Source organism: Centropristis striata, chromosome 20 (assembly GCF_030273125.1).
Source record: "Centropristis striata isolate RG_2023a ecotype Rhode Island chromosome 20, C.striata_1.0, whole genome shotgun sequence".
In the NCBI taxonomy this organism is placed as follows: Eukaryota; Metazoa; Chordata; class Actinopteri; order Perciformes; family Serranidae; genus Centropristis; species Centropristis striata.
In genome coordinates, this window is record NC_081536.1 from 26,380,324 (window position 1) to 26,392,845 (window position 12,522).

Below are 12,522 nucleotides of genomic sequence, written 5' to 3' on the forward strand. Positions count from 1 at the left end.
GAAAGCAATTGAAAGCACCTAAAGGAGCAAAGTTATGGAGTCCTTCAGCGTTGTCTGGCTCTGAGGTCATCACTCTGGCTTTGAGGTTACCATCCGCTGTTTTCCCAGGACCTGAATCTAAGAACTTCATGATGGTGGACACCATGCTGCGTGCTGTGTTCACAATGGCCCGGGTGCTGGTCACCATGTTGTTACAGATCAACTGTACACCACCTGGTAAAACACAAGGAAGTTATGGTTTCTCAATGAGCATATTTACTGCTCTCAGCTTGTGTTAAATGCATAAATGGCTGTTTGTACATTATCTATTAGGATTTACAGCTGATACCGCCGATAGTCGTGATCATACACGGAACAATCATCGTCAGGTATATAGACGATCTTTGGCTGATAAATTCACCGCACAAAGCTCTCCTATTGGCTGTTAGTCCATCATGTGGCGGCGCACGGGTCTCCTATTGGACACACCGATGGGCTCAATAGAAAGCTTCAAGTGTCCCGGTTTTATGGAAAAAAAAAAAGAATTACGTTGCTAGATGGCGGCGACCTCTTAATTAAATGGTTAATATGATGACAGAGTCACATGTTAACTGAATAGTGAATCTGGCTAACTAGCAACAACTTAATTGTTGTTTGGGCTTTGTTTTTCTCTCTTGCTGTCTTCATATCACCATGGATACAGACACGGGGAGACACTGGAGGTGGGACGCACGCTCGGGTCTGAGGTGGGCGAAACCAAATCTCAGAGCGGGAGGGGGCGCAAACAAACGTCACTATTTTTTTTTACTGCTAAACTGAGAAAATCTAACACATTGTCGTGTTTATAAAACTTAACATTCATTATCAATAATTATGGTATCATATTGGGTGGGTTGTGGTGGCTCGTTTGGATTAGTGGGTGGGTTGCAACCGTGAAGTCAAAATCCTTATTTCTGTGGAAATCATTATTCTCTTTGATGGACTTGCTGCCCTGGCATTTGGTCTTTTGGTATGCTCCAAAACAACACCAAAGACAAAGTGGCATTGCCCTTAAAAGATGAAAATCCATGTCCTGCAAGTGTTATATTTATACATATATTTATACATATATATATATATATACCTACCCATGTCATGGAAGGCTTTGAGAGCCTCGCTGGTATCCAAAACTCGGAGGATGAACCACAAAAGAGGCTCTGACAACTGACAGGTGGAAAGAGACCCCTGAAAAATGTAAAAAATAATAATGTTTAAGTTTAAACATTAGTAATTGTTCAAGACATATATGTATATGAATATCAAATCATCACAACAGGCTGATGCTCACCTGTCTGCCCATGTAACCACAAGCCATGTATGTGAGGATGGGCTGTAACATGACCTGGACTGAGGTGGCCCTCTTGCTGAGGGTAGTGAGGATGGTAAAGAGGCCGTCACCCACGGAGATGGCATCGAGACCGCCATGAAAGTTCTCATGTTTGGTCAGGTGGAGACCGCTGGCTCCTGAGGAACAGAGAGAAAGGTCAGCTTGCAGCAGCAGAGATTTATCTTCCTGTTTTATATTTTCGCTTGTCCTCTGATTTCTTAAGTAAAAATGTACCCACAAGTGAAATTGAATTACTTTTAACATTACATAATTATGTTTCATTTAGCAGTAACCAAGGAATGCTAACTGTCAACACATTATAGAAAGAATTCTGGTGATATTATTAGTTACCTTGTCAAGAAAGGCAATACGACACTAAACTGGAGAAACTCAATCATATTTTAGAGAAAAAAGTTTTTTTGGTTCTCCCTCTGATGTCATCCAGATTCCTTTACCTTGGCTCGAGTTGATTTATGGAGTCTCCTAATGAATGATTCATAACGTGCAATAAACTTAAGCAGCAACTTTTGTTTGGTGGAACAAACACAAAAGTTGTCTAACGCATTACTCTTCGCTTTCAAATGAGTGCAAGTGGAAATATATAAAACCTGAAATTCAGTGCACTTCAGTGTCTCCTGTTCAACAAACATTAACTAGACTTAGTTTCTTATTCTTGTTCAGGAAATTCTTGAAAAAAAGAACACTTTTCAGTGGTCCTTTATTTTAATGCAGACGATTTGTTGTAGCCACTACAGGGCAGCTGTAATCACAACAATGACATATTATCTCCTAATAGATTATTCTGGGAAACACGTCTACTTTAGCACTAATTTGAAGTCGTGCTTGCATCCTCTTAAAGAATCTAAATCAGTGGGTTCACCAGAGCTTTTTCACTAAAAAACGCTGTCTGCTACTGCTGGAAACTAGGTACATGAGAAACTAGGTACATGAGAAACTAGGTACATGAGAAAGGTGAAACTGAAGGAAAACCATAAAGGCTTTGGCTGTAAAATGGAAATAATGAAGTGAAAGATGCTGAAACTGTTGGTTCAATTCAACTGCAATGTTAGTTGATCATTTTCTGTGATTGGTCTTACCTATGATCATGGCCATGGCACTGCTGTTACACTGGCCTAGTGCTGACAAGATCTGGCTCATAATCTGCTGGTTGGCCAGCACCAGGTCGGCCACGCCTGCAGGGGGACCCTGACTGAACGTGGATCCACCAGCCACACTATCTTTGCTGCCACAGACCTTTTCTTCATCCGACGCGCTGCTATCAGCTGCTCCGCTGCCGGCCGGCGGCAGACGTCCACTAAACTCTTTGTCCCCAGACAGAGGCAGCTGCACAAGAACATTGACCAGTTTCAGGAGGTCAAACATTAGCTGGTCACGCGTCGTCTCTCCACAAACAGCCTTTGCGTCTCCTGGGCGGATGATGTTGGCAAACAAACCACCAAAACAAGCCCGAGCACCTACAGTGCTGTCTGAGCCGCTGCGGGAAACCACTTTGTCTGAGCAGGTGATGTAGTGGTGAACCAAGAATGTAATGGACTCGATGACAGAGGCGATAGTTGCGACTGACACCACCTCAAAGTTTTGCTCTAAAGTAAACTCCAGTAGTTTCACATGGGCATCCAGTGGACCCTGACCTGACTGGAAGGGACCCCTGTAGAGTCAAGACGAACCATTAGTGAGAGACCATACGTAGAGGATCTACTAAAATTTCTCATTTTGTTATTATTGCACTGATGACTGTGCTGGAACATGCCAATATATATGACTGAAAATACTTTTCTTAAGAAGCATTTGCATACCTCTCAATGGACAATATGTGCATGAGTTTGAGCAGGAATTCGCTGAACATCTGCGGGCAGGTGGAGGACAAGTGAACTTGCAGGCGGCTCAAAAACTCATGCATGGCCTGGGTGGCAGTGGGTCCCACCTGAGAGCTGTGCTGGCTCGTCCCGTTTGTGCTGCTGCCAGACAGGAAGCGCACAAGGACGTGAACCAGGTTGGGATCAGACACCATCTGCTGTGCTGTACTTTCCTGAGAGCTCATCCCATTGCTGGTGGCTGGAAATTCAAGCAAATTTTATAGAAATCATTACACCTGACAATTGTCGATTATCAACAAAAAAAATTTTCAATAGGGTCCTTGCACTGTTATTGCTCGGGCCCTAATAATTGATGGCACACAGAAGGAAACCAGTGAGAGTGGAATACTGACCGCAGGATGGCATGTTGGTCATCAGGGTGAGAGAGTGCAGCACGAGACACCAGGTTCTCAGGGAGGTGTTGGGGTACCACGCAAGCACTGTTAGGAAACTGCTGATGGATGCTGTACACACACACAACACACACACACCATTTAATGTACATATAATAAGAATACAATAAAAAGTCCACATGGTGGACAGTTTGGTGGAGTTTAGTGAAGTCCTGACCTTGGTTGAGCGGGATGGTGGGTACCCGGCTGGCGTTGAACAGAAAGATGTCTGAGCCACTCTCTTCACTGCCGCCAGAACACGTGTTGAGACTCAGTGTTAACCACAGCTGCAGCAGGGATTCCAGCTGAGAGGAGAACGTTTTACAGTTCACTTTGTTCGGTTTGTTAAAGCACATGGAGGCTTGAAGGACTGTACAATTTTCTAACTTGTAACAGGTTTTAAAGGGTTTTTCACAGCAAAATAAGTTACATTTAAAAAAGAATATTTTTAAAACAGCTACTACAAAAAGCAACTTCTTAAAAACAAAACAATATTAATGTCCTGGAATGGCAAAGTCAAAGTGAAGACCACAAGTCAATTTTCACTCTAGGATTCCATGGAACAGATTAAGTTGGTAGAGACCTCCCCATACAGGCTGTGATAGGTTCCTCCACTGAAGACTACGCTCTGTCAGACATTTTATATTAACATTTGTATGTGTGTGTGCCTACCTGTACGTGGTGGACCTGCAGCATAGAGAAGAGCTTGTTGAAGCAGCCACTTAACATTGGGATGGATGAAGGCTGGATAATCAAGCTGCTGGCAGGAGGAGAGCCTCCTCCATGGAGAGCCCTCAGCAAGGAGTCATCAGTCCCATTGGAGGCCTGGTTCACTGAAAGCCAGACAACAAGCAAGTTTTGCCTGAAAATAATATTTTTCCCACAAACTATTGACAAGTAGTTTTAATTCAAATAACCATGTCCTGCTTTCTTTAGTATTGTGTGGTTACCTATGGATGAGCTTGAAGTGAGGGCCTGTAGAATGGAGTCAGCCTGGAGAGTTGCCATCATTTTAAGCATCAGTTCAGCCTGCTGCTCCAGGCCCACTTCTAGCCGGGCATCCAGGGCTGTGAGAGAGAGAGGCACAAAGTCAAAGGTTAGAAGGAATGACATCATAACGTTTATTTAGAGAGGTCAAGACAGGTCCCAGAGTCAAGCCTCTACTCACCCTGTGACACGGAGACTGACAGATTCTGTGACCCAGGCTTTTCAGCAGCAACTGGAGGTTTGGACACTGGGATACCAACTCCTCCAATATACGGATTGTACCCGTACGAACCATAGTCAGCGCCCCAGTAATCATACCAGGTGCTGCTAATAGGCTGAGGACAGACAAGGCAAAAGGACACAATGACTCTTGTCAATAGATTATTTTTAGCTTTCAAATCCCAAAATGCTTATTTAGTGCTCAAAGTAAAATATGTTATGCTACACTCCTTGATTACATCAAAATATCCTGCAGAAAGAAGGGAAATCTCTTCTCTCTACTTTGACCAAATAACTCTCAAGTTAATTTTTTGTAATCCTTCAGTTTACTAAACTAACAAAGCAGGCAGCTTGCAAATTGTTCAACTTTGCCTGATAAAATGAGTATAGCTTGTGACAGATAATACATTTTCAGATAATCATATCAAACGCATAAAACAAGTAAACTGTAGAATTTACCTCAAGTCACAATTGTTAAACTGTTAAATCCTTAAGTTAAAGAATGAGTAAAACAATTCAGGCTGATCTGTACCATTTCCAGAAAGAAAATGTAATGATGTGAGATAAAAGTGTAATTTTGCAAGAAGAAATCATAACAAATAAAAGATAATGCTATAATATACATTTTTGCGGGGGCCTGTATTACAGTGAACATTCCATGATATTATAATCATTGTAATATAAGAACTGTTTCTTGTCAAATTACTACTTCATCTAATAATTTTAAGATTCTTGTAAAAATGTTGTTAAAATTCAACTTAATGTTCAATATTACAACTTTTTTCCTGTAAACATTCTGTTATCTTGCAATATTATGACTTCCTCTTGTAAAATTTGAAATTTCATAATTTCATTTATCTTCTTTCTGGTCCATTATATTGACCAACAACTTTACTATCAATATCAGTAATCCGCCAATTAATGAAACAGAGTAAAAAGAGAGAAGAAAAGAGAAGAAAAGGATCTTGTAATCAACATACCTTAAACACTTTGGCAGCGAGCGGGTCTTTTTCCAAATCAATATCTAAAGGATCAATATCAACATCCATCAGGTCTTGTAGCAAGTCAAAGTCTATGTCTTTATCTTTTTCCAAAGATGACAGAGGTGGAGCACCTTTGAATAATGAAAACAGCCTTAATATTGCCAAGGAAGCACACTAGGCAAACACACAAACAGATAAACTCTTTCTTTAGCACATTACTGGACAGTTTCAATGCCAATCAAGCTGTAATCTCCTGTACAGACACAAGACACAGTAATGACTACATTCACTGTTTTCTGTATGAGGTCACAGATAAAGGAAACAACTCATGGTGTCCAAATTGAAGAAAAGAAAATCCAATCGGATGTCAACTATAATAGTATTTATTTGCCAGAAATGGCTCTGAATCTACATGTTTGAACTCCCATTGTGAAAGGCAGAACTCATAAACTAATAATTCACAAACCTATACTGTGGAGAAAAAACAGTAAACATGCAGCAATGGAAAATGATGACAACATTTTACCACAAAAACACTTTATATTGTGATGATAAAAACTATGGGTTCAGATCATATGTGTGTGGTGTTGTGGTTACTGTGAAGAATGGAGGGGCTACCCACGCACTTTGGAATACTGAGGAGGTCGCCGTAGTACCTGCGATGATATCAGGCACCAGGGCCTCATCAATGCTCTCTACCAAGGGGATGGGTGCCGCCTGGGGCAGAGAGTCGTCCAAATCTGCCCCTGCTGATGATGCTCCAGCTTCCTCACCCACTGCCACCTCATCCATGATGTCCAGTGAGCCAGGAGACAGCAATTCACCTAGGATAAAAACAAAGTTTACACTTTATGTTACACAATTTGACAAAAGTGCACCAATTTAAGGGATAAAGTGTTAGAGCTCAGGGCTCAGTTCTGGGGCCCCTGTTGTTCTCACTGTGAGAAGACAGAGGTTCTGGAGTGACATGGGCGTGTCATAAACATGACATGGGATGTGTCATGAACCTCAATGACACTTTGAAGTAACATTAATGCTCATGATACTTGTCATGTCATGTTTCTGACAGGTAGTCATTTATTTCTCTTAAGTTACATAATTTACACGCAGTGTTATTACTATGCCAATTACCATCCTTTGTTACATCCCTTTTGAGTGAATTGATCAATAAATATCATATGTTACACTTTTGGTGAAGTTTTTTGTGTTTCCTGCAAAACTTGAAAAAAATGAGTTAGGCGATTATTTAAAGAGGGTGACGATATGAACAGATGTGACACTAAAGCATAAGCAAAAACAAACCTGCTAGGATGTCCTGTAGCATGCAGGTGAGGGAATACTGTGCCCAGGCACCCCCCCAGGAGATGTCTCCCCGGTTGAAGTCGGTCCCAACAAGCAGGAGCAGCAAACGCTCCAGCTGTTGCTCTGACACCACCTCACACAGGTGAATTGTAGGTCTCGTGGCATTGGCTATCCTAGCAAGGACCTAAGGGGGTAACAAAGGGAATTATTAAAAATGATAGGCAATAATGATGGATATATACAGATTACAGAATTTAAGAAGTCTATATTTAAGTTTTAGATGAACACCTTGCAGACAAAGAGCAGCAGGTCGGCATGGCAGGTAAAGTCCATGGAGAGGAGGAACAGTGCCAGCTTCTGCACCACAGAGATGCAGCGTTCATGGGACAGAGTAAAAGGCAGAGGTTCTACTTCTGGAGCTTCTTTGGCTGTTGTGGACTCAGTGTCCAATGTGGAACGGGGCCATTCGGCCGTCCGCCGCAGACGGATCAGGTCTTTAAAGTGCTGGAAGTGAAAGGTAGGGCAAACATCCAATTATGAGATAGTCGTATAGTGTGTTAAATGACAAATAGACCCCAGTAGATTAAGCTATTTTGGCATAAAATCTAGAAGACTAGAAGCTGTAGCTTCATAGTTCGCACACAGACATGAGAGCGGTATTTATCTTCTCTTCTCATCTCGCTGTCCATTGCATAATTAACATTCTAGCTTAACTTAGTAAAGTATGGTGGACAAAAATTAAACCAGCAAGTATTTCTGCAAAATGTAATTAAAGTCTACCATGGACAGTGTGGGTAAAATGTATGTAGTGGTGTTTGTATCCACCTGATGAATGTACACTGCAAAAAAGGGGTGTCTAAAACACTTTTTAAAAAAACACTTAAAATAAGAAATTAACTCCTAAAACAAGATAAATTAAAGCTGCAAGCAGCGATGAACTGGCCAGAGCAGAGTGCACTGCAAATTATTTGTTTCTTACCAAGATAAAAAAACAACAACTTTAGATTTAATAGTGTTTTATAATTTCTTGTTTTAAGAGTTCATTTCTTATTTTAAACTTACAACATGCTTATTTCTAGATTTAATAATCTTAATTTAAGAAATCTTGTCAAGTGAAATTATCTGTCCATGCAGCAAGATCATTTCCCTCAGATATAGTGTTTTTATCTTGATTTTAGACACACCCTTTTTGCAGTGTAAGTCCAATATTTACTCTCCTTTTACTTTCCTCTTCAGCTTTGTTTTGGTCTCCAGTAATTACTGAGAAAATATCTGCCTAAACACCAACCTAGTCCGCCTGATGTTTGGTGCAGAGGAGGTAGTGTACAGGAGGTTATAAACAAGGTTGATGAGAGCAGTGCGACTACACCAATATAGTACAGTATAACAGTATAGTTGGGGGCCATAAAACCAAAACAACTGGCTAAAATAATCCAGAAAAAAATTAGAGAAACTGACACTCTGTAACAAGTGACACCTTTGACATTACATCAAGTGATGTGATCTAATGGTAATGTAAAACATATTTCATTTCCACTTCATTATTAAGTATTCTGATATTGTGATGTCACCACTACAGCCTTGTACCTTAAATCCTATCATAATTACATCATAGACAAACAAAATGATGGCCAAAACTAAGAAACAATAATCTTTAACATTTAAATGTACATTACATTTCTTCATACTTTTAAAACTGCATTAGGATGCACCTCAAAAAGCATGGACACAATGCAAAAAAATATATTTCTGGACCTACTTTAACAAGTAATTGCCGAGCTGAGAATGTCTTGGTACCGCATACTGTATGTAGAGTAAATGGTGAACTGCTCACCTTGGATGTAGCTTGTTTGAGCTTGGCCTGTTCCACCAGCAGTTTGTAGGAGGAGCCTTTGTTGCTCTGGATCTTCTCCTTCTCAATCTGCTCCACCAAAGCTTTCTGTTTTGCTTTCAATAGATTTAACTGCTACAATAAAAAGTGCATGATAAATATAAGCACTGCAAAAGCATTTGCTTTAGACATTTCATGCTGCAGCATTATGAGAAGGGCAACAAACAAAAAAGAACAAACATTTCTAATGTAGGACTTTTCAAAGAGTGAATTAATAACAATATTTTGCAGCGGGACAAAGCTGATAAATCAACCAATCTAGCTACACCCCACCAATGTTAAACCATTCATCTTCATGTGCATAATCCCAGGGTAAGGTGGATCCTGAAGTGTGCGATTTCAATTCATGAATGGATAGTTACTTGGCTGGATCATTTGGAAGAGAGAATGCCGCATTTGTGAGTCACTTAAAATTACCAGGGAATGATTTATTTTCCTCCCTGTCTGATTGTTTTGTAATAGGGGACATAGAGCTAATAGTGTTTGGTTATATACTTATTTTGTGAGGAGAAATAAACTGAAAACAGGTCAGATGTATAATACGACTAGTTAGCCTTGCTGTCAAATCAGCTGTTCCCCTAGAACGATTTGGCCCACATGTATCACCAGAATAATGTCTCTGATGTAGTCCTCATTGAAAATGTTAATTTAAGGTCTGTTTTTTCTTATCATCAGGAGCTCTTCACATGCACACGGATATTTTTTTTAAAGCAAAAAGTGGCCCTTAGATGAGAAGATATGACCCATAGTTTTTCTAGGCCTGTAATTACAGAATCTTGAGCCTAATGTATCAATAACAATACATCTCTGCCTGTCTGTCTGGTGGAGGTTGCACAGCCGTCAGTCACTATCACAGCCCAGTTTTGCTGCCAATGACGGTTAACAAAAAGTCCTATCTGCAACAATTTAACCTTTTAACTTGTAATATAAAGGATGCATTTGTGAGCTTGCACTGGTGTTGGAATGAGACACATTTACCTGCTTGTGGTGGACCAGCTGCTTGCGGATCTTGCGCGAATAGAGTCGATCCAGGCTGCTGCTCCCTTTAGCTGACCTGGCAGAGTTCTGAGACTGAAGGCTGTTATTGATGAAGCTCCACTGAATTCCTGAAGGGCAGACCAACAACAACAACACTCATCACTTCACTGACGTAGGTAAAGACCACCTCACAGTGGTACGCCGCTGCCAACAAACCAAGTTGCAGTCTACATATGAGTCTGTCTAGAGTGAAGACTAGGAATTTCATAAAAGGTATTAAAGACTTTCACAATGTTTAACAATGTCGTGGAAATATGTGGTGTTTGCCTAATCATGTCTATCTTTTAAGTCTACCTTCAAAAACCTTGTAAATGACCTGGAACAGGAGGAAATACTCCGGCACAACAGACTGGTCTAGCCTTGAGAGTTGATTATTTACTATGAGGATGTGACTTCTTGTCTGACAGCACTGAAAACAGCAAGGAAGTCTTTATTTTTATTTCTCTTTGCTGGATTCTGAGTTTCACTCTAGAAGACTGGTTCCACAGTCATGTGGCTCACATTTTTTGGCTTTTATTTGAATGTATTTTTCCAATTTTTTGCATGCATTTTAGGATCATATGCTTAGGCTGATAGAAATATTTACTTGGCTGTTCTTATTCTGACTGATTTTCAATTCCTAGCTAAATACAAATATTGTCAAGTTTCATGACAGTTGACAAAGCTACACATATGGATTAAAAAAAACCTGGATGCTTCCCGCAGATCTTCAACCACAGAAAGTCTTTGAAATCACCACTGTTTAATGGTGGACACACAAGATTAGTGTAATTTGCCAATTCGGTATTCAAACAAATGAGAAATGTAGTCACAGTCATAAAAACTGTCATCACTTCATCATTTTATCCTTTCAGACAATTGTGTGAAATGTTTTCATAATGAATATATGAATTGTTGAGTTATTGCTAAAAAATGTGTTCTGTGAGGTCACATTCCTGACATACTGCTTTCACATGATTGGGAGGGACAACCTGAAAAACATAATACCTCCGGCTATGGCTATCGCTGGCCAAAAGGCGCATATATATATATATATATATATATATATATATATATATATATATATATATATATATATATATATATATATATATATATATATATATATATATATATATATATATATATATATATATATATATATATATATATATATATATATAACTACAATCATTACAATTACATTAAGCGTACTGTATCAGGTCAAAGACAATTATTCTGCTTTCAACAGCTCAGAATGTGTTCAGCCAGTTTGAAAATTGTTTTCAGCCTAAAACCTAAATGAGATTTGAGTAGTGTAAGATATAAAACAGTGATTGTTTGTCTGATATAATTAAGTCCTGATAAAAAATACATATAACATACTTAGAATTAAACTACTCCAAATAGTAGAATAAAAAAAAATCACAGCTGTACATCTCAGAAAGTGAATTTTTCAAATATGAAGAACAAGTGTGCTGTTGTAATACCTGTAAAAGTTCTCTCTCGATCTTTTCCACCAAGGTGCTTCTTCCCACCTGAGGCCTCATCTTCTATACTGGCTACATAGTCCAGCAGTCTGGAAACCAACATCACTACCCAGCTGATCATAGGGATATCTAGAACACCTGTAAAACACACACACAGACTCTTGTACCTCATTTGTGAAATAAATAATCTGCTGAAATAAGAAATGTAATTGTACACGAAGACATTCAACTCTGTGTATAATTTCGGCTTGTGAAAATGGCATGAATTTTACTAATTTGAGGTACTAAACATGCCTCTCATATGCAAAGCTTTGCTATGTATGTGTAACCTGCCACAGTCATGGTTGCTCTACCTTCAGCCCTGCGCTGGGCTGCAGCTTGTGGCTGATGCAGCGGAGACAGCAGACTGTCCAGGAGGTTCAGGAGGCCTTCCAACACTCCACTGTTACTCAAGGATCTTTGGCCAATGCAGGACAGGAGCATGAACACCCTGGCATGAAACAAGATGGAAAATACTGCACTTACTAGCATTCACCAAAATCTTGGATAAGCCATGAACACAAGAAAACAATTCAAAATGTCCCAACTACTGAGAGCTGCTCTATGGTGCAATCAAATTCGTATGACTTTCTTGAATTTGCAGATTTAATGATGCATCTCTCTCATCTCCAAAAAGTTAATCAAATTTGAGACCTGTAAGTCTTCTAGAGACGGATTGTAAATTTAGAGAAAGTACTACCGGATATCATACATACAGTGGTAAGAAAAAGTAAGTGAACCCTTTGAAATAAGCTAGTTTTTTGTCTTAATTCGTCATAAAATGTTGATATTTATCTGATAAAACGCTCTGATCATTTTTTGTAACTTGGATCCTTTTGCACTATTGTAGATGTAATCTACTTGTAGATGTAATCTACCAATCATCAACCAATCATATTCGGTACAATGGTGATTGACATGTCCCCCCAGGCCCGCCCACTTACTGACAAAAACTGCCCACTAAAAAAAACACACTTGCG

The 12,522-nt window shown here is 39.6% G+C and overlaps 1 protein-coding gene across 2 annotated transcripts in view; it reads right to left on the bottom strand.

Annotated features, from left to right (window-relative positions):
* Positions 1–12,522, bottom strand: part of birc6 (baculoviral IAP repeat containing 6) — a 100,316-nt gene that overhangs the window by 44,627 nt on the left and 43,167 nt on the right. Inside the window, exons 31-48 of one of the 2 annotated variants that reach the window (XM_059359204.1) lie at positions 11,857–11,993; positions 11,504–11,641; positions 9,975–10,102; positions 8,940–9,071; positions 7,394–7,609; positions 7,106–7,289; positions 6,430–6,627; positions 5,801–5,934; positions 4,783–4,936; positions 4,565–4,681; positions 4,287–4,447; positions 3,793–3,919; positions 3,576–3,686; positions 3,163–3,421; positions 2,443–3,014; positions 1,307–1,482; positions 1,107–1,203; positions 19–213 (exon numbers count right to left, since the gene is read on the bottom strand). In XM_059359204.1, the coding sequence (XP_059215187.1) occupies positions 19–213; positions 1,107–1,203; positions 1,307–1,482; positions 2,443–3,014; positions 3,163–3,421; positions 3,576–3,686; positions 3,793–3,919; positions 4,287–4,447; positions 4,565–4,681; positions 4,783–4,936; positions 5,801–5,934; positions 6,430–6,627; positions 7,106–7,289; positions 7,394–7,609; positions 8,940–9,071; positions 9,975–10,102; positions 11,504–11,641; positions 11,857–11,993 (3,236 nt within the window). The remainder of the gene's footprint in view (positions 1–18; positions 214–1,106; positions 1,204–1,306; positions 1,483–2,442; positions 3,015–3,162; positions 3,422–3,575; positions 3,687–3,792; positions 3,920–4,286; positions 4,448–4,564; positions 4,682–4,782; positions 4,937–5,800; positions 5,935–6,429; positions 6,628–7,105; positions 7,290–7,393; positions 7,610–8,939; positions 9,072–9,974; positions 10,103–11,503; positions 11,642–11,856; positions 11,994–12,522) is intronic. The other variant, XM_059359205.1, reaches the window with a different exon arrangement.